This window comes from Scyliorhinus canicula, chromosome 10 (genome assembly GCF_902713615.1).
Source record: "Scyliorhinus canicula chromosome 10, sScyCan1.1, whole genome shotgun sequence".
Classification (NCBI taxonomy): domain Eukaryota; kingdom Metazoa; phylum Chordata; class Chondrichthyes; order Carcharhiniformes; family Scyliorhinidae; genus Scyliorhinus; species Scyliorhinus canicula.
In genome coordinates, this window is record NC_052155.1 from 167,419,097 (window position 1) to 167,438,194 (window position 19,098).

General features: G+C 45.8%; 1 protein-coding gene across 4 annotated transcripts in view; it reads left to right on the forward strand.

The window, feature by feature from the left end:
- The window catches only part of cd226 (CD226 molecule), a 108,878-nt gene that overhangs the window by 48,851 nt on the left and 40,929 nt on the right, over positions 1 to 19,098 (forward strand). For 2 of the 4 annotated variants that reach the window (XM_038810075.1, XM_038810076.1), the window contains exon 1: positions 4,431 to 4,569. The exons of the other annotated variants lie outside the window; for them this stretch is intronic. In XM_038810075.1, coding sequence (XP_038666003.1) covers positions 4,512 to 4,569 — 58 coding nt within the window. In that variant the 5' untranslated portion in view covers positions 4,431 to 4,511. Of the gene's footprint in view, positions 1 to 4,430; positions 4,570 to 19,098 lie in introns of those variants that run through there. 4 annotated transcript variants of the gene reach the window in all.

Sequence of the window (19,098 nt, forward strand, 5' to 3'; positions counted from 1 at the left end):
TCTGGACAATTTTCCATAACTTGGGACTCTCCACTCAATGAAGGCAGACGTAGATGACAAAATTCAGCATCCTCAACTGTGCCAGCTTAGCCCTCGACCAACTGAGGGAAAGAATATTTCAGGACTCTGATCTCATACCCAAGACTAAGGTCAAGGTTTACTGGGCAGCTATGATCCCCATGTTCGATATACTTTGGAGACTTAGACAACCTACAGCAGGTACCTCAAAACACAAAAGGCGTACCACCGGTGACCCTTTCTGCAGGTCCTCCGAATCCATTGGTAAGTAAGGTGGTTCAACAGCAGCGTCCGCTCCTAAGCTAACTTTCTCAGCATCAACACACTGATCACTCAAAACCAGCTCCGCTGGGCAGAATGTTTCATCTGTATGCCTGACACCAAACTCCTGAAGTATTGCTCAGAATTCGGACGTGGCAGGGGACTCCCAGGGGGACAGTTGAAATGCTTTCGGCATGCTATCAAAGCATCTCTGAAGAGGTCAAACATATCCATCAACCCATAGAGAGTTCTGATGAAGAGGCAAAGGACTCAAAACATTAACTCTGTTTTCTCTCCATACACATGCTGCCGGATCTACTGTATTTTTCCAGCCGCCGTTGTTCTTGGCACTCATGGGGGACACTGGCTTACATTAAATGGAAAAGCCTTATTCAGCAAGGCACACAACACTTTGGGACAGTTCATCAGGAAAGTGCAGACAGAGGGGAGCCCAATAGCACAGTGGTTAGCACTGCTGCCTCACGGCGCCAAAGTCCCAGCTTCGATCCCGGCTCAGGATCACTGTCCGTGTGGAGTTTGCACATTATCCCCGTGTTTGCGTGGGTTTCGCCCCCCACAACCCAAAGATGTGCAGGCTGGGTGGATTGATCATGCTAAATTGCCCCTTAATTGGAAAACAAAATGAATTCGGTATTCTAAATTTCCAAAAAAAAGGAAGATGCAGACAGTGGAGGGGATGTAAACCCACTGCTCAGCTCCTGCCCTCCTTCTAGCCTTAGCCCAAATATGGACAAAGGAGTTGAATTCAAGAGGTGAGGTGAGAATGACCATCCTTGACGTCAAGACTGCATTTGGCCGAGTGTGGCCTCAAGAAGTAAAACTGAAGTTGATGGGTATTCTGGGGGGGGGGGGGGGGGGGGGGGGGGGACTCTCTGCTGGTTGGAGTTATCCGCTGGTTGGAGTCATTCTTTGCACCCAGTGCCAGGAAAGACAGTAATAGTTTAAAGAAATAAACATCTGCGTGTATAAAATGCATATTTATGTCCAGAGTGAATGTTTGGCAGTAATTAATGTTTATGTTTAACATAGAAATGGTTTCGACACAGCAAGAGGCCATTTAGTCTATTGGTTGCATGCCAGCCCTCTGCTCATGAAAGTGAGCAAGCTCACGCTGTGTGGGTGGGATTCTTCGGTTCCCCAGCGTTTCTTGGCGGCAGCGCGGTTCGCTGATATGGTGATTCTATCCTGCCGCCGTTTGTCAATGCGATTTCGCAGTGAAGCCACCAGCGCTGCCAGGAAACCTGCGGGTAAAGATGTGCTGCTGGCGGGAAAAGTGAGTCGCAACGGCCGGAGAGCTCTGGCCCATATTGTTTAATGAAAAGTTACAAATGTGCATTCCCTGGGAAGCAACCTTGGGCTATAATCCTATCCGATATGCTGGTGTAATGTCCATTGATAACAGTGATGACAAAAACCAAAGGCTGGGCTTCTGAAACTAACGAGGCTCTGGATCAGGGGTGGGTCGACACACAATTTTGCCGTACCAATGCCATAATCCTAATGCTGAATCATTTTGAAAGCGGCCTTGGAAGCAACAGACAGCCAATTTAGTCTAGTTAGAATTAATTAGCTATCCAAAGTTCCAATCAACAGTGCCAGTGGCCCACATTCACCCGAACCTTGCCCAGGACCTGTGGTGGACGTGGTGGGCTCAGGGAAGGAAGGTGAGAGGGAGCCCAATGACCAGGGTCCCACCCCCATACCTGTGATGGCTCCTTCTCTGCTTCCTCACACCGACAGCTGCCACCTTGGCCTGTGAGGCTGCAGATCACAGAGTGCTGGAAGGCCCTCCTGGTCCTCCTGCATTCGGAGCCCACCCAGTTGGACGGTGATTCTCTCCCCTGTCTGGAGCATTGAACATCTGTGGTGGTCCCAGGCCCTGGTCTTCATAAAGTAGACTTCCAATGGTAACTGACCCCATTCGGATACTGGCCTGTCGACTATGGGGAAGCTGTCTGAGGACCACTGGAGAGACTCTGGTAATTGCAGACTTCCACACCTGTGGTGGCCCTCTCCGGCACCTGCCCAGCTAACTCCAGCGCCCTCTGCTCCATGTGGGTGAGACCCTGTCCGGGACTCTTACCCTCCTCCATTCACTCGCCCTGATCCGCGAGTCGTCTTCCTGCACTGGCCAGCTGAGCTCATTGGTGCAGGAAATTATTTAAGTGCGGCCTAGGCGGGGCATTTTCCATTGAGGCAAAATAAATGCAATGTGCAATTAAAAAGCGGGGTCTTTCTCGGCTCCAGGCAACGAGATACATCCCGCTAAACCCGCCCACAACGGGACTCTGTTTTTGTCCCGTTAAATCGTGCCCTTTGTCTCCCCAATGGAGAATCCCGGCCAACAGTGCAGCTTCGGTAAGATTAGGCTCGAGTGTCATGAAATAGCGTCACTGCAGCAAGTTTAAATTCAATTGGAGCAACTCAATGGGCAGCCAATAGCACTGCTACAGAAAGGGGTGTCTACTCCTCATTTGTCCTCAGAATTTGGAATGGGATTTTGATGGGGACAAATAGGCAACAGCTAGAAGGTCCACCCTGCCCCACTTTACTATCTTCGTACATTTGCCTCCTCATTAGGATGCTATCTAGCACAGGTGGCGTACGGTCTCCCTGGTTAGCTAAAGTTTTTGCCGGCACATAGGATCGGTGTGGACTATATAAACGTGGCCTGATGCGGCGCCTCCTTCGTAATTCCTCCTTGGCCTGTTGAGCGGCCAGCACTCGAGCCTCACTGGCTGGCCCCTGCTCTTCTGGGGCAAGCACCTCTTGTGCAAAGTCCTCCCCGAGCAGGACCTGTGCCTCCAGCCTCCGTGTGTCTGCAACGGCAAACGCAGCCAGATAGATGGGGAGCATTCCTGGCTGTACTCTGAAATTCATTCTCTGCAGGGTAAGGAAAGAGAAGACATGTTAGCAAGATGTGTATTTCCTTGCCCATCAGATTCAACAGGCCACATGGTGACTCTAAGTTGCACTTCAACTCCACCCTCCCCATGTACCCCGCAAAACAAACTCCCACCCCTCAGCCAGTCTCCCCATGTTGCACCCCTGTTCCCAGTGAGTGGCACATTGCCTCTGATGTGGGGAGCCTCTATCTCCATCCCTGTCAACAGGGGTACCGGTGGCTGCCGCAACCCGTGTCAGCAATAGGCTCTGCCGCCCATGTCCTGATTCCCCAGTGGCGTCTACTGTGGGTGCCCTTATTGGGTGGCACCTGGTTGTGTGGTGGAGAGGGTCAACATGTGCCATCAATCGCTTCCCTGTTTTAGAAGCTTGTTTGTGGGCAGGTCCTACAGATGGGGGTGAGCGAGGTAAGTGTGCGTCTGTTGGGAGTTTAGCTGCAGTGTGATGTGGGTCCTGGGTGTGACACATAAGTTGTGACAACCTGACAGGGGGCAGGATGGATGGGAGCAGGGGATGTGGTGGGCAGGCAGGACAGCTGGAGGTCCTGAGGAGTGTGCATTCTGTCCCAAATTGTCACTCCTGGCATTCCTCCTCTCCTACTCCTCCATTTTGCTTTATCTTTATTGCTTCCATCCCCAGCCTTTGTATTACCTCAGCCCTGGCCACTGAACATTGAATCCTCATTAAATAGTGGAAGAAAGCTTTACATACATAGAGTGCAGAAGGAGGCCATTCGGCCCATCGAGTCTGCACCGACCCATTTAAGCACTCACTTCCACCCTATCCCCGTAACCCAATAACCCCTCCTAACCTTTTTTGGTCACTAAGGGCAATTTATCATGGCCAATCCACCTAACCTGCACGTCTTTGGACTGTGGGAGGAAACCAGAGCACACGGAGGAAACCCACGCAGACACAGGGAGAACGTGCAGACTCTGCACAGACAGTGACCCAGCAGGGAATCGAACCTGGGACCCTGGTGCTATGAAGCCACAGTGCTATCCACTTGTGCTGCCCTGCTGCCCTACCCAAGTACCCAGAATATTTAACAATGTGACACATCTCTTTTTGCAATTTGAGTTTTTAAAAAAAATACCTTTAAGTTTATCTGAGCTGGCAACCAGTAAACACTTATCTGTGTCAACCTGTGACAACCAATCGGGCTGCAGAAGGCTGCTAACAAATCTGAGTTATAATGAGACAGGAAGCTGATGTGCTCATTTGGTGAACTCTCTGCATCAGGCTGTATTACTGCTGCTTTGGACTTTTCTTTTTCTCTCCGATTTAAGCATTTCAGATCACCATCAATGTCATGGTTAGCGTGTTATCTCCTGCTTTATTCTGGGCTGTTTCTCCTGCACAGGGGTAGGTACTGAACTAATTTCAATATCTGATTCTTGTGTCCCTCAGTGTTTCTATTGTGGTCTTTAGGTCAAACTTTGCATGTGAATGCGCCCCTTCTGTTCATTTTAACTGTCCATTACTACTGGATGCCCCACAGCATTTTTCACATTGATTTCCTAAATACATGATGTGGTGATCTTTATTCACTGTGGGTCGATTAGTAAAAATGCATTTGTGGCGCTCAGCTTGCGCTTTGTTACAGAATTGAGCATTTCCTGTAAACTACAAGTGTTTTTACTGAATTAGTCACAAATTAGATTGGGATAATTAATGATGTGTCGCATGACATTATGGTGCATTTTATATTATAATTGGATATGTTTGGTCATAAATGAACAAACCAGGTGGAATTTGATAAGAACTTTAGAATTTAGTGCTGATCAAGCGAATTCGTAAATATTATGCTCGGTTTCAAAATGTTTACGTAGTTTTTTTTTACCAGATATAAATTGGTAGGTAGTTACCTTAACAAATTGAAAGTGAAAGAATGCTAACAATTCTAAGGTTAGGTTCTCGTAGTGTGATAACCTTTGGAACTAAATTTGAACATCTGGTGAATCTTGCACAGCAAGATTTCAACTTTGAAGACTTTTACTTGAATAAAAAAACTAGAAACATCATTGACTAAACACTATTTCAGCAGGCAGCTTATACTCTAAACTGCAGAAAGAATCTTTCATTTAATATTTAAAAGAGCAAAAATCTCCTTCCATAGTTATATTTTACTCTGACTCTGAAGCAGACGTTGTTCGCCCAGTACCAGTTTGAAGTGATTCTTGGCTCTAAAAGGGTTGCTTCATTTCTTTTTCCGCTGACAACTTCTAACTCTTGAATTTGCTTTGACAGTGAGGGCATATTGGAGATTCTTTCCCCGAGTCCAAGCTAGGTGAATCTTCCAGCCATGCTTAAACACTCAGAAACATGGCCTCCTCAATCTGAGTGCGAGCTACCAACTTCATACTGGATGGTAGACCATAGAGATTTGCTGCCTCTATCTCCCCGTTTTCTCTTCCCCTTTCTCTCTTGAGATTATTGTAGAATTACTGTGTCTGTGAGATTCAGTGATGTTTTCGGAAAACCTGCACACTGATTCTAGAATGGCTTCCAAGGACCCTTCTCCTTACAAAGCCAATCTCCAAGGCAACACAAATGACATGAATCTTCAATTCAGCAAGACTCCCAACTTCATCCTATCTTGTAATTAAACAGGCAGTTTAAAGTATAACCATTTACAAAGTCTGACATTCCTAACACCTCCCTGGAACTTGGCAACAAACAGCACGTGAATAATTCTCTGGTCATTATTTACGGGGTGTATATCTTGCACCTTCCCAGTTAAAGCAACCTTTTAACATGTAACAACCAAACACCCAAGCTTGTTGTCAGGCAGAAATCAGAACTGGTCACACTACCTCCTTCATTCCCTCATTTTACATTAAGCAAAACAGACCGGTTTAAAATATAGTCTGCTAAACTTAATATATGTGACACCAAACGGCGTGCATTATTACATCTAAATGAGTGTCTAACTACAGCTTTAATTTCAATGCAATCCAAACAAGGGCTGGAATGTTCCGCAGCTGGAGGTGGCTCGCCGGCATGATTTTGCAATCCTACCGAGGTCAAGGGCCATTTGCCCAGCTCCCCAGTCATGCCGCTGGGGATCCCACCGCATGGGGTCGCCTTCGGCAGGCCCGGAAGCTCCCGCTGGCGGGAAGGGTCAGAAAATCCCGCCCAAGATTTCGAAAATGCTTGGAGCAATTTTTAAAGGATAATTCGATTACATTATGAAGAACCCAATTTTTTTTTAATGTGCGAACAAGTTGGACAACAGGCCGCTCCTCACTTGTATATTGTGGTCATGCAAATAAAATTGCTCTCTCATTTATTCATAATTCGCCTAACCTCATGTTAAAAATTGAAGGAGGCGCATAGGATGTGAGATTATATAACTTGCTTTAACCTACTGACTCATTACACAGCTTTCAATTCGATGTATTTTCCTATCACTTGTATTAAAAATGTGCATTTATGGCATAATAAAATTGTGTATTCCTGATCCTACTAACAATCAGCAAATCAAAATATATGATATAAAGGTTGCCTGATGCAATAGATGGTCCTATTTTACACACCACTGCCATTACTCACAAAGACTTGCTTTCCTTCCCCCACAGTGGAATGAATGAATGTATCGCTTGCAAGCCACTGCCTAACCACATAGTTTTTTTTGTCCTCCTGGCTAACATGGTATGGTGAGCAAGATGATTACTGAGTTTATATACAGTCCCTTAGCCTCCAGGTTATTGTTATATAATTAAAATAATAATTTTTATTAACGTCACAGGTAGGCGTACATTAACACTGCGATGAAGTTACTGTGAAAATTCCCTAGTCGCCACATTCCGGCACCTGTTCGGGTACACGGAGGGAGAATTCAGAATGTCCAATTCGCCTAACAAGCACATCTTTCGGGACTTGTGGGAGGAAACCGGAGCACCCGGAAGAATCCCACGCAGACATGGGGAGAACGTGCAGACTCCGCACAGATAATCCCCCAAGCTGGGAATCGAACTCGAGTCCCTGGTGCTGTGAAGCAACAGTGCTAACCACTGTGCTACCATGCCGCCCATACCGTGTCGAGTCCCAGTCTGAGGTAGTTGATTTTGTAGCACTATGAGAGGATGGGTGCCTGCTATCCACTCTCGATAAAATGACACCGTGTGCCCCCAGCCACCTTTGAAAAGTTCCCAGGAGGCCCAGCAGCCAGCTTTTTAACAGTGCAAACGCTACTTGTGAAATCCTTGAGAAATGTCATTTTGTTCTGGAGCACGGTCTCACAGCTCTTGATCTAATTGCTCGGAAGAGGAGTTGTTGATGTGACTTCATACAGCCTGTTTTACACTGATGCACATTTGAAACCATTTTACATTGGATACAACAGTTGTGCAACTGCACACTAAAGTAGGCGTAATGCTTATTTTTAAATTTAATTTCCTTTCAAGGCAATCCTGCATAGGTTGTATTCACAAAAATGTGTCTAAATTTACAGCAGAAATTATAAACAGTTCAGCTAGCGTCTTCATAGACATACCACATACTTGAAAGAAAGAAATACGTGAATTTTGTAGTGCTTTCCACAACCACCAAACCCTCAAAAGTGTCTAAAAGCCACTGACATACTTTCTCACATGTTTTCACTGTTTAATGCAGTGACCAATTTATATTCAGCAAACAGCAATGTGATAATGACCAGTCTGTTTTTAATGATGCGGATTGATAGATGAATATTGGCTAAGAGACCAGGGATAACTCTCCGGCTCTTTTTCAATATATTGTGCCACATGGGATCCTTTATGTCGATCCTTTATAATCCTTGCAGCGTAACCCTCCTTTGACAAAAGTTTTTATGCCGTTGGAGATTTTAAAAAAGTGGTAGAATTGTAGGAAATTTAAGGAAATGTGGCAAAGACTTTGGGACATTTTAGATCTCATTAGTCTGGAAAATCCACAGGTCAATTTCAAATAACATTTCCGACAAAGGCAATAGTGGTAATACAGTTCCCTGGATAAAAACCCACCTCTGCTTTGGAGATGAAAATGCAGGTGCTATCCTCATGCTGAAGACACAGCCTATTGGGGTGAGATTCGAAAACACAGAGGTAACGATGCTACCAACTGCACCGCAAGACCTTTGAAGTGCAAGGTAGTCACTAATAAATCCATTATAGAATTCAGGAGAACCCTCTTTACCCAGACAAGGGATCAATGTCAGTCCACAGCATATTGATTCTCAAATAACACCAGTCTGCAGGAAGATTCACCTGAAAAAACAATGTCTCTTGAGACATCAATCAATAGAGTGGAAGGTAGAACATGGGAACAGAATTGTAGAGGCTTTGTTGCTTTGCTCCCTTTTGTCCATAATTACATATTGTGAATACATCTGTTTTATGTGACAGTGTGATGTAAACTATTGAAATGTCACAAAATATTCTAGGGTGTCATAGAGTCCCTACAGTGCAGAAGGAGACCATTCGGTCCATCGAGTCTGTACTGACACTCTGAAAGAGGCCCACACTAATCCCGGACGCCACCTAAGGGCAATTTAGCATAGCCAATCCACCTAACCTGTACATCATTGGACTATGGGAGGAAACCAGAGCACCCGGAGGAAACCCTTGCAGACATGGGGAGAATGTGCAAATTCCACACAGACAGTCAGCCGAGGTCGGAGTTGAATCCAGATCTCTGGCGCTGTGAGGCAGCAGTGTTCTGCAATCGGGAAAGGTGCAAATGAATGCAACTTCCTTCTTATTCCCATTCTCAGTTTCCTGAAACCCTTCAATAATTTTGAAGAGTGGCAGTGTCAAGATACATGGGACTATTCCCATTGGTTCCAATCTACACTACACATTATCTCTGTTCACCAGCAACAAAGTCAAATGGGAGATACTACACCACTGGAGAAGAAAGGGGAAAAAGAAGTATGAACCCATCTGACTGTTCGCAAGTATGGTTTCCTCGGCAGATGAAGGTCGACCATGGTAAAATCCAGCTACCAAGCAGCCAATTCTGTGTCCTAGACAATAAATCAGGGGGGGGGGGAAAGTAAATTAGAAATATGTTTTCAAAAATCTCCAAAGTTTCCAAGTGAAGACTCTTCTCTCTGAAGAGCGTCACTATGTGAACTCTGCAGAGGTAGCGTGTTTGAACCCATAACTTAGAAGTGAGTTCAAATTATGAAATCATCAATCCAAGATGATGGTGGTGTGGTACATGTCATTCAGGAGTCATGTTGCTGTGGCAAGATTCATTTTACAGGTATGTTGAAATCTGGAGATAGGGATAGCGATGGTAGACGGTTCAACATTATTTCCATCATGTACCTGCCGAGGAATCTCTCCCACTCTTACCACCTACCACATTGGTATACATTGGAAGGATTTACAAGTTGATAATCAACATGCTTGGCTTCATAGCGAACGTTCCTTCCATGACCATCAAGTCCTGGAGTGAGATTCAAACTCTCAGCTTCTGATTCAGATGCGACGATGCTATTGTTTGGAAAACAAAGGTAGTTTTAAGAGATTTATATTTGTATTGGGAAATATTAGAAATAAGGGGCGGGTTTCTCCGACCCCCCCCCCCCGCCGGGTTGGAGAATCCCCGGGGGATGGCGCGAATCCCGCCCCGCCGCCGGCTGCCATATTGTCCGGTGTCGTTTTTCGGGTGGGGGTGGAATTATCACCTCGCCAGTCGAGGGCCGTTGACAGCAGCCCCCCCCCGGCGATTCTCCGGGGCTTGGTGGGCCGAGCGGCCGTCCATTTTTGGCCAGTCCCGCCGGCGTGAATCATTCAACTCAGGCACCGGCAGGACCTGCCATGTGAGTATGGTTGGGCGGTCCTCTGGGGGGCTCGGGAGGATTCTAACCCCAGGAGGGGCCCCCACGGCGGCCTAGTCTGCAATCGGAGACCACCGATCTGTGAGCGGGCCTGTTCCGTGGGGTCACTTCTTTCTTCCGTGTCAGCCCCTTAGGGCTCCGCCATAGCCGGCGCGGAGAAGAGAACTTCCCGCGCATGCGGCAAAATACACCGGCTGGTCTGTGCATTCGCAGAATCACACTGGCGGTTCCGCGTATGCGCGAACTCGCGCCTTCCCTTCCCCACCGGCTGGAGCGGAGAATTCCACACTTTCGGGGGCTGTTGACGCCGGAGTGGTTGGCGTGGGGACTTAGCCCCCAGAAGGGAGAATCCCGGCCAATGTCTAGTTGTCAGTGAGTTTAATTTAATGTTTCCTTGCCTGGAAGGGTAAAACCTATAGTTAGATTAATGCCAGACAAAGGTGTTTGTGTGTGTCGGAGTTGGTTAAGTTCCCACTGTTTCTATTGTGCTTCGAGAGAGCTACGGTGTGAAGAATCAATAGAAGTGAGTTGGTGCTTAGCAACAGGAGACCTCTTCCGGAAGGAAGGGCTTTCCGTTGTTCTTAGTTTTAACTGGAAGCCAGAGCAGCTGTAGCCTGGTTACTGAGGAGTGAACAGCTCTCAACTCCGCCAGGAGGAGCTGGACAGGACAAGGGAAATGCAAAGATGCAGGCTTGCTAAGGAACAAGATACAGTCCAGATAATCAGGGAATTGGGACAGAAAGGCTGACTAAGAATTCTGGAGTTAAGCGAACAGAAACCAAGTATTGTTTGAAAGAATTCAAGGAAGAGTAAATAGAGAGACAATTGCAGTAACGAGTCAATCAAAGAGACAATCGCAGTAGCTAGATTTGAAGTGGGACAGCATACTTCAGAGGCAAATGAAACATTTGACGTCTGTTTAATACAGTCTGGGAATTAAGAGTTAAATCACCTGTGAGCAGTTTGCACGACAGCCAAGACAAAGGAACCCTAAATACGTTGGAGTGAAATCCTGCATTGGATTTGTTGTCAAAAGTGGAGCAGAAACTTTGTTAAAAGTGTCATTTGTAAAACCTGGATTGGATTTCGGAATGCAAACTGCTAAGGGGAAGCATTATTATGAAAGAAGATTTTTAAGTGTTTTTTGGGAGAGGAGTTTTGTCATTTGACAATCATTGGGGGGGGGGGGTGATTCTGAGGAGATATCCACAGGCATTCAATTGAGGTTCAGAAAGGAGCGTGCCTTATCACAGTCACCTTGTGTGATTAAAAGGGAGCTTTTGCGTTAATAAGGCCATTGTATCTTAAAATGTATTTTGTAGTCCAAGTTAATCTTTAAATCTTTGTGTATTTGTTAAGCTAAGGTGGGGGGGGGGTGAGTAAAGGAGTATTGTATAATAATCCAACTTTTCATAGAGTCATAGAGGTTTACAGCATGGAAACAGGCCTTCAGCTCAACTTGTCCATGCCGCCCAGTTTTTACCACTAAGCTAGTCCCAATTGCCTGCTTTTGGCCCCTATCCCTCTGAACCAAACTTACCCATATAACTGTCCAAATGCTTTTTAAAACACAAAATTATATCCGCCTCTGCTATTGCCTCTGGCAGCTCTCACCACCCTCTGTATGAAAACAAATTGCCCCTCTGGACCCTTCTGTATCTCTCCGCTCTCACCTTAAACCTATGCCCTCTAGTTTTAGACTCCCCTACCTTTGGGAAAATTTGTTGACTACTTTATCCATGCACCTCATTATTTTATAGACCTCTATAAGATCACCCCTAAGCCTCCTATGCCCCAGGGAAAAATGTCCCAGTCTAGCCAGCCTCTCCTTATTACTCAAACCATCAAGTCCTGGTAGCATCCGAGTAAATATTTTCTGTACTCTTTCTAGTTTAATAATATCCTTTCTATAATAGGGTGACCAGAACTGTACTTGGTATTCCATGGGTGACCTTACTAATATCTTGTACAACTTCAACAAGATGCCCCAATTCCTGTATTCAATATCCTGACCAATGAAACCAAGCATGCCGAATGCTTTCTTCACCACCCCGTCCACCATGTTGATTTTCATGTTGTTAAAGCTAATTGGCAGTCCCGTGACTCTGTTCCTCTGTGTTTCATTAAAAAATGTAAAAATTACTGTCGTTTGAGCCGTGGTTCCACTTTGGGATCTTCCCTTCCAGTTATCACTTCGACTGGAATTGTAACGCTATGGACTGCACCATAAGACCTTGGAAATGCAAGGTCATCACTAATAAATCCATTAAGGAATTCAGGAGAATCCTCTTTACCCAGAGAATGGGTAGAATGTGAAACTCTCTATCACAAGTGGTTAAGGTGAACAATGTTGATGCATTTAAGGCAGGGGTGGGCAAACTTTTCCGTGCAAGGGCCACATTCAGAAATTCACAATTTTAAAGGGCCGCATAGTATATTAAGTAAAATAATTACTTCACCCGTTTATGATTCTGGGCGCCTCATATAGAACATAGAACATAGAACAGTACAGCACAGAACAGGCCCTTCGGCCCTCGATGTAGTGCCGAGCAATGATCACCCTACTCAAGTCAACGTATCCACCCTATACCAGTAAGTAACCCAACAGCCCCCCCCCTCCCGCAGGCTGTAGTTTGCCAACCCCTGATTTAAGGGGAAGTTAAAGAAGGACTTAAAGGTGGGGGATTAGAGGATATGCTAATATGGTTAGGTGATGCGCAAGGTGGGAAGACTAAATATTTAGATACGTTCTTGCTTTCGTTCATTCATATTCCTGATAAATAATGAAATACGTTTGAAATAACCTCATTGGGTACGATAAACATTTCGAGCATAATGGCCTGTGTCTGTGCCTCAAATTCGACCTAACTTCCATAAATCATTGACAGCTCCACTGTGATTGGAATGCTGCAGCTAGAATATTTTAAACTGTTACCATCCTCCTCCACTGGCACGGATGTGTCCCTTTAATTGCTGAAATTTGTCCCTGTTTATGGCCTGGATTGAATTACAACTCCAGCAATATTCTAAAGAATTTGCTGCCAAGTAATTGACTCCTGAGAGCTCTCTGAATCTTGCCTACACATTCAGATTGCAAACATCGCGCCATGAACGAATCAATAGCCGAAAGGGCAACAGAAAGTCATGAAAAGAGTGCCAGTATTCAGTATGAAAATCAGGATTTATCGCACCCAATATTTTCAATGTATTTCAAATATTTAGTGGCCATATGAATAAATGAATATAAGGTTCTAACTAAATATTTATTAGAGTAATTGCAAAAATAAATAATTGCTCCACGGTAAGACTGCACTTGTATGACCAAAGTACCTTTCCTTAATTTACACAGCTTTCAATTTCTGTAAAAAAAAATAAAAGTATAATTGAAATCAGATCGCAGAAACCCATAAATTAAAACTGCAGCATGGGTGAAGTTTGTCACCAATGTCACCATTTAAAAATTTGTTAGTAAACTTTATTTGACCTTTGCAATAAGCAACGTTATAACGAAGGTTGTGTGTAATGCGGCTGAGATTAGCACTCTGTATGTCTTCATTAGGATCCAATTTATCTACCATCTCCTCATCATTCATAATAGTAATTCTACATTCCATAAATGGTATGACTCCTGCCTCTGAAATTCCTTGAAGTTGCCACTGAGATCTCACCGTAAATCTAGGCAGAGATCGGAGCAACGCCTGCAGAATTTCAGAGCCAAAGGATTTATATTAATTTATCCATTTGACACTAGATTATCTGCAGATGCAATTGTTGTATATGTAGCTTGCACTGTGTTTCCAACATTATGCAAAGTAGTCTGTCGGTGCAATGCATTTGAGGATCTTGATTGGTGGGATGTGGCTGAATAAGTGCATTTAGAGGCTGTCTAACCAACATTTTGTTAAGGATGAGCTACCCTGGTTCTGCAACTACCTTCAATGCCTGTTCTCTATTCCTCTTCGCTGATCCCGCTGGACCAGGAGTCTGTATTGCTGTTAGGGTCTACTCCCTACTCTTGTTAGTTCCACACTTCCCTGGCCTCCTCTTCCACAATTTGTAATGCCTGCTGCCTCCATGGGCAAAAAATGCTCTGCCCTTATCTCTGTTCCCATAAGGCCAAAAGTCTAGTAAACCAAATTTTCTTTCAGCCATATAGTTGGCCCGTGTGGGAGAGATGTGAGAGAATAAGGAATGAGAAAAGGATACAAAATGTATGGGCAGCTTGTCGTGTAAAAGCACTTTAGTTAATGGGATGGCCAGGACTTTTAGTGACACTTTCCACTTCCTACACTAGTCAAGAGGTTTACTGTGAATGTTTACCTTTGTCCGGTGCTGTGCTCTCTGCAGTGATGATCCACACTGCTTCGACTCCCATAATCAAGGGAACTCGATGACACCCCTACCTTCTGCTGACATTATGATTGTAGATGGTGGACTATGCGCATTTCTTGGCACCACACCTTAGGAAGGAAATTGTACCCACGGAGGGAGTGGAATGTAGGTTTGCAAAAATGATACCTGGATTACAGGGGCTGAGTTATGAGGAGAGATTACTCAAATCAGACACGTTTTCACAAAAATTTAGAAGGTTAAGGCGTGATCTGATCCAAGTATTCAAGATATTAACAGGGAAAGACAGGATAGATAAAGATAAACAATTTGCACATCTTGGAGATTCTAAAACTAGGGGGCATGGTCTAAAAATTAGGGCTAGACCGTTCAGGAGAGATGTTAGGAAGCACTTCTTCACGAAAAGGGTGGTAGAGGTTTCGCTCCCACAAACAGCAGTTGAAGTTAGAATAGTTGTTAATTTTAGATATGAGATAGATTTTTGTTCAGCAGAGATATTAAGGGATATGGGCCAAAGGCAGGCATATGGAGTTAGGCTACAGACCAGCCATAATCTCATTGAATGGCATGACAGGCGGGAGGGGCTGAATGGTCTACTCTTCCTATGACTAGCTGGGTGAGGGTTGTGGGTTGACTGTCGGTGTATAACTCTGACGCGTTGGATATTGGGTGATTGCAACAAGGTGCCTGGGGTGGGGCGGGGGGGGGGGGGGGGGAGGGGGGACTGTCTGCTGGGTGTGTAGCTCTGGTGCACTGCTTTTAGGTTGTCTGTGACAGAGGTTTGTCTGTCTGTGGCTGCACTGGGTTTCTGTTTCTTGCTCTGATTCACATGAGCAGCCGTAGTTTTTGATTCATCGTCTGTTTTGTTGTGTTGTCTGCCCAGCGAAATCATCCATTTTCTTTTTGTTCATGGGATGTGGGTACCGCTACCAGAGTCAACATTTATAGTCCATCGCTAACTGTCCTTCAGAAGGTGGTGGTGAGCTGCTGTCTTGAACCGCTGCACTCCGTGTGGTGTAGGTACACCCACACTGCTGTAAGGGAGGGAGTTCCAAGATTTTGATCCAATGACAGTGAAGGAACGGTGATATATTTCCAAGTCAGGATGCTGTGTGGCTTGGAGGGGAACTTGCAATTGTTGGCTTTTCCATGCATCTGCTGCTCTTGCCCTTCTAGGTACTGGAGGTTGTGCGTTTGGCAGGTGTTGCTGAAGGAACCTCAATGAGCTGTAATGCATCTTTTAGACGGTATGCATTGAAGCCATGTAAGCCAGTGATGGAGAAATTGAATAGTTAGCGTAGTGGATGGGATTCTAATTAAAGCAGGTTGCTTTGTCCTGAATGGTGTCAAGCTTCTTCAGTGTTGGACTTGCACTCATCTAGGCAAGTAGTATTCCCTCACACTCCTGCCTTGTTCCTTGTAGATGATGGATAGACTTTGGAGAGTCAGGAGATGAGGGGCAGAATTCTCCGCTCCCGGGAAAAATCGGGAGTGCCGTCGTGAACTCGGCCGAATTTCACGACGGCCTCGGAGGCCGTTCCTCGCCCCCTATTCTCCCCTCCCGGCGGGCTAGGAGCGGCGCTCCTTAACTCTCGGCCGCGGGGGCGTCGCGGCAAGAATGACGCGGCCGACGCGCTTAATGACGTCAGCCGCGCATGCGCAGGTTGGCCGGCTCCAACCTGGTCATGACGCTGATGGCACGAACCCGCGCATGCGCGGAGGCTGTTTTTCCCCTCAGCCGCCCCGCAAGACGTGGCGGCTTGATCTTGCGGGGCGGCGGAGGGGAAATAGTGCGTCCGATTTGGACGCCGGCCCGACGATCAGTGGGCACCGATCGCGGGCCTGTCCCCTCCCGAGCACAGTCGTGGTGCTCTTTCCTTGCTAGGCCACCTACAAGCCCCAAACGAGCTTCTCACTCCCGTTTCACGACGGCAGCGACCAGGTGTGTTTGCCGCCGTCGTGATACGGCCGCGAATGGCAGGCCGCTCGGCCCATCCAGGTCGGAGAATCGCCGTTCGCCGTGAAAAACGGCGAGCGGCGATTCTTCCGAGCTGGCGGGGGGGGGGATCACGGGGGGCACCAGGGGGGCGTGAAATTTGTTGGGGGGCCCTTCCGCGATTCTCCCACCCGGCGTGGGGAGCGGAGAATCGCGCCCGAGTTACTTGCCACCAAATCCTCAACCTCTGATCTGCTCTTGTAGCCAGAATAATGAAATGTCTGTCCCATTTGTGTTTGTGTTCATTGAAGACCCCAAGGCTGTTGATGGAGGATTTGGCCATTGTAATGCCATTGAATGTCAAGTGGAGGTGCTTAGATTATCACTTGTTGAAGTTGGCCATTGTTGGGCACTTGAGGCACACGAGTGTTACTTATCACTTATCAACCCAAGCTTGAATTAGTCCAAGTCTTGCTGTAAATAAGCATAGACTGCTTCATTATCTGAGGAGCTATGAATGGTACTGGACACTGTAATCCTCAGCAAACATCCTCACTACTCCTCATGCTGGAGGGAAGGTCATCGATGAAGTTGTTGCAGATGGTTGAGCCTAGTACACCACTCTGAGGAACTCTTCATGCAGTGATATTCTGGGGCTGAGATGATTGACCTCCAAAAGCACAACCAAACTTCCTGTGTGCAAGGCAAAACTCCAACCAATGTAAAACCTTCCTCTGATTCCCATTGACAGCCATTTTATTAGGATTCCTTGATGCTATACACTGTCAAATCCCGCCTTGATTCTCGCCTCATCTCTGCAATTCAGATCTGTTGCCCATGTTTGGACCAGGGCTGTAATGAGGTCAGGAGCTGAGTGGTCCTGAGGAACCCAAAGTGAGTCTTTGTGAGAAGGTTATTGCTGTGTAAGTGCGACTGTTGATGACATCTTCCATCACTTTGTTGATGATTGACACCAGATTGAAGGAGAGGTATTGGCCTGTTGGATTGGATTTGCCCTGTTTTTGTGTGGACAATAATGAATTATTATAACTTAATGAAGCATTATAATTACTGATAATCCCAATACTGCTGCAGGTTTCATTTTAGGCGTCTGACCTTTTTCCTGTCAAGAGTTAGATGAAGACTCTTTAATACAGTAAATTATGTGGCCAGCGAGTGGGTTGGATGCATTGGGCTAGATGAAACTTTCTTCTTCTCTGCTTTCTTATGTTCAAAATTGGATGCTCCTGTACTGCTTGTGGGAGGATACAAGGGGGGAGAGTAAACAGTGAAATGTAGATGTGGTGACAAATCTAGGAGATTTTTAGTTATTTCTCCAAAACTTAATATAAAAATGTCATGAAGTAAAATCACATTGCAAAGCGATGGAGTAGGAAACGCCAACTGAGATGCCTTTATGATTGCGTTGATCACACAGTAGACACTTTGCAGTACGCAGGGATATTTAATCAACATAATCTCATTGTTTTACTTTAACTGGGTGTTGGATTCCCTTCATCGTTTTTAAAGTGGGTCCTCTCCACTGAATAACATATTAACATTATGAAGCTACCACACACCCCCAGCACCTTTAGGAAAACTCTTTTGGCTGTTTCTCACCTCCCCTTCTTCAGCCTCCCATTTCTCTTCACTGTGCCTCTTCTCTCATTAGCCTGGAGCGATTGTCATCTATCAAATGTTTTTCCTTCCAGCAATCTCATTGACTGCTGGTGAGCCCATGACCAATGTAGTGGAACTGATTGGATAGTTCTTTCAAAGAAATGGTACGAGCAAGAGGGGCTGCATGGCCCCTATCTGTGCTGGATGATTCGCGAACAATGTTGAAGCTCATCAGATGTCATTTGCCTGCAATGTTATTGTGAAAAATAACTCTTCTGTTTTATCTACTTCCTCAAAGAGTTCAAGATTTCCTGGTCATTTTTCACGTGTTAAGGGTTTCCTTTTGAGGCCTTCCAAAATTTGGCATGAGATGTTTAGCAAATCCATCAAAATGTGTGTCCTATATATGTTTACCAATTCCAATCATTAAACTACTTGCATGAAGAACAGACATTATTGTTTGACACGCAATCTGTATTTCTTTAATTCTGTATTTCTGTTATTTTTTAAAAACAATTCCTGATTTTTTGAAACTTTCTCACAACCCTTTGAAGTGACATTTACCCATTTGCTGCAATGAGCAGCAATTTCTCAGTGGTCATGGTTCTTGTCCTGCCCACCCACCCCTCTTACTCCTATCTATTCTGATTGTGAAACACTGCACTCGCATGGAGTGAATGTATTGTTATAATGGTGCTTGGCACAGATCATCCTGAGAACTGGCAGGAAAGACTTTACCTCAGACTCTGACAGGCCCACTGCCATTTTACACTCAATTGAGCATTGATTGATTGCTGCCAGGACTTCAGTCCACCCTTGGATGGAAGTCCTACCTTGGAGAGCTGTTGGTCAATCTGATTGGCTGACAACTCTCCAGCCACAACACTGCAGTGGACAGAAGAGGTAAAGCAGCCCCATGCCCGGGGCCAAGTTCCAGGAAATCACTTCAAGTAAGTACAAGGGGTCCTAGGGACGGGAAGGTAGGGAATGCCCTGAGGGGAGGACGACCAGAGCTCTCAGGCCTCTGAGTTGAGAATGCCCCCCTGCCCGATTGAAATATCCCCTCCTTCGCACCTGAGATTGAAAACATTTGCAGTACTCCACCTTCATTCAGCAGGCATCCACCAGGCTAAAAATTGAGGCTGGGCGGGAAAAGGGACTTAACTGGCCATTAAGGGCT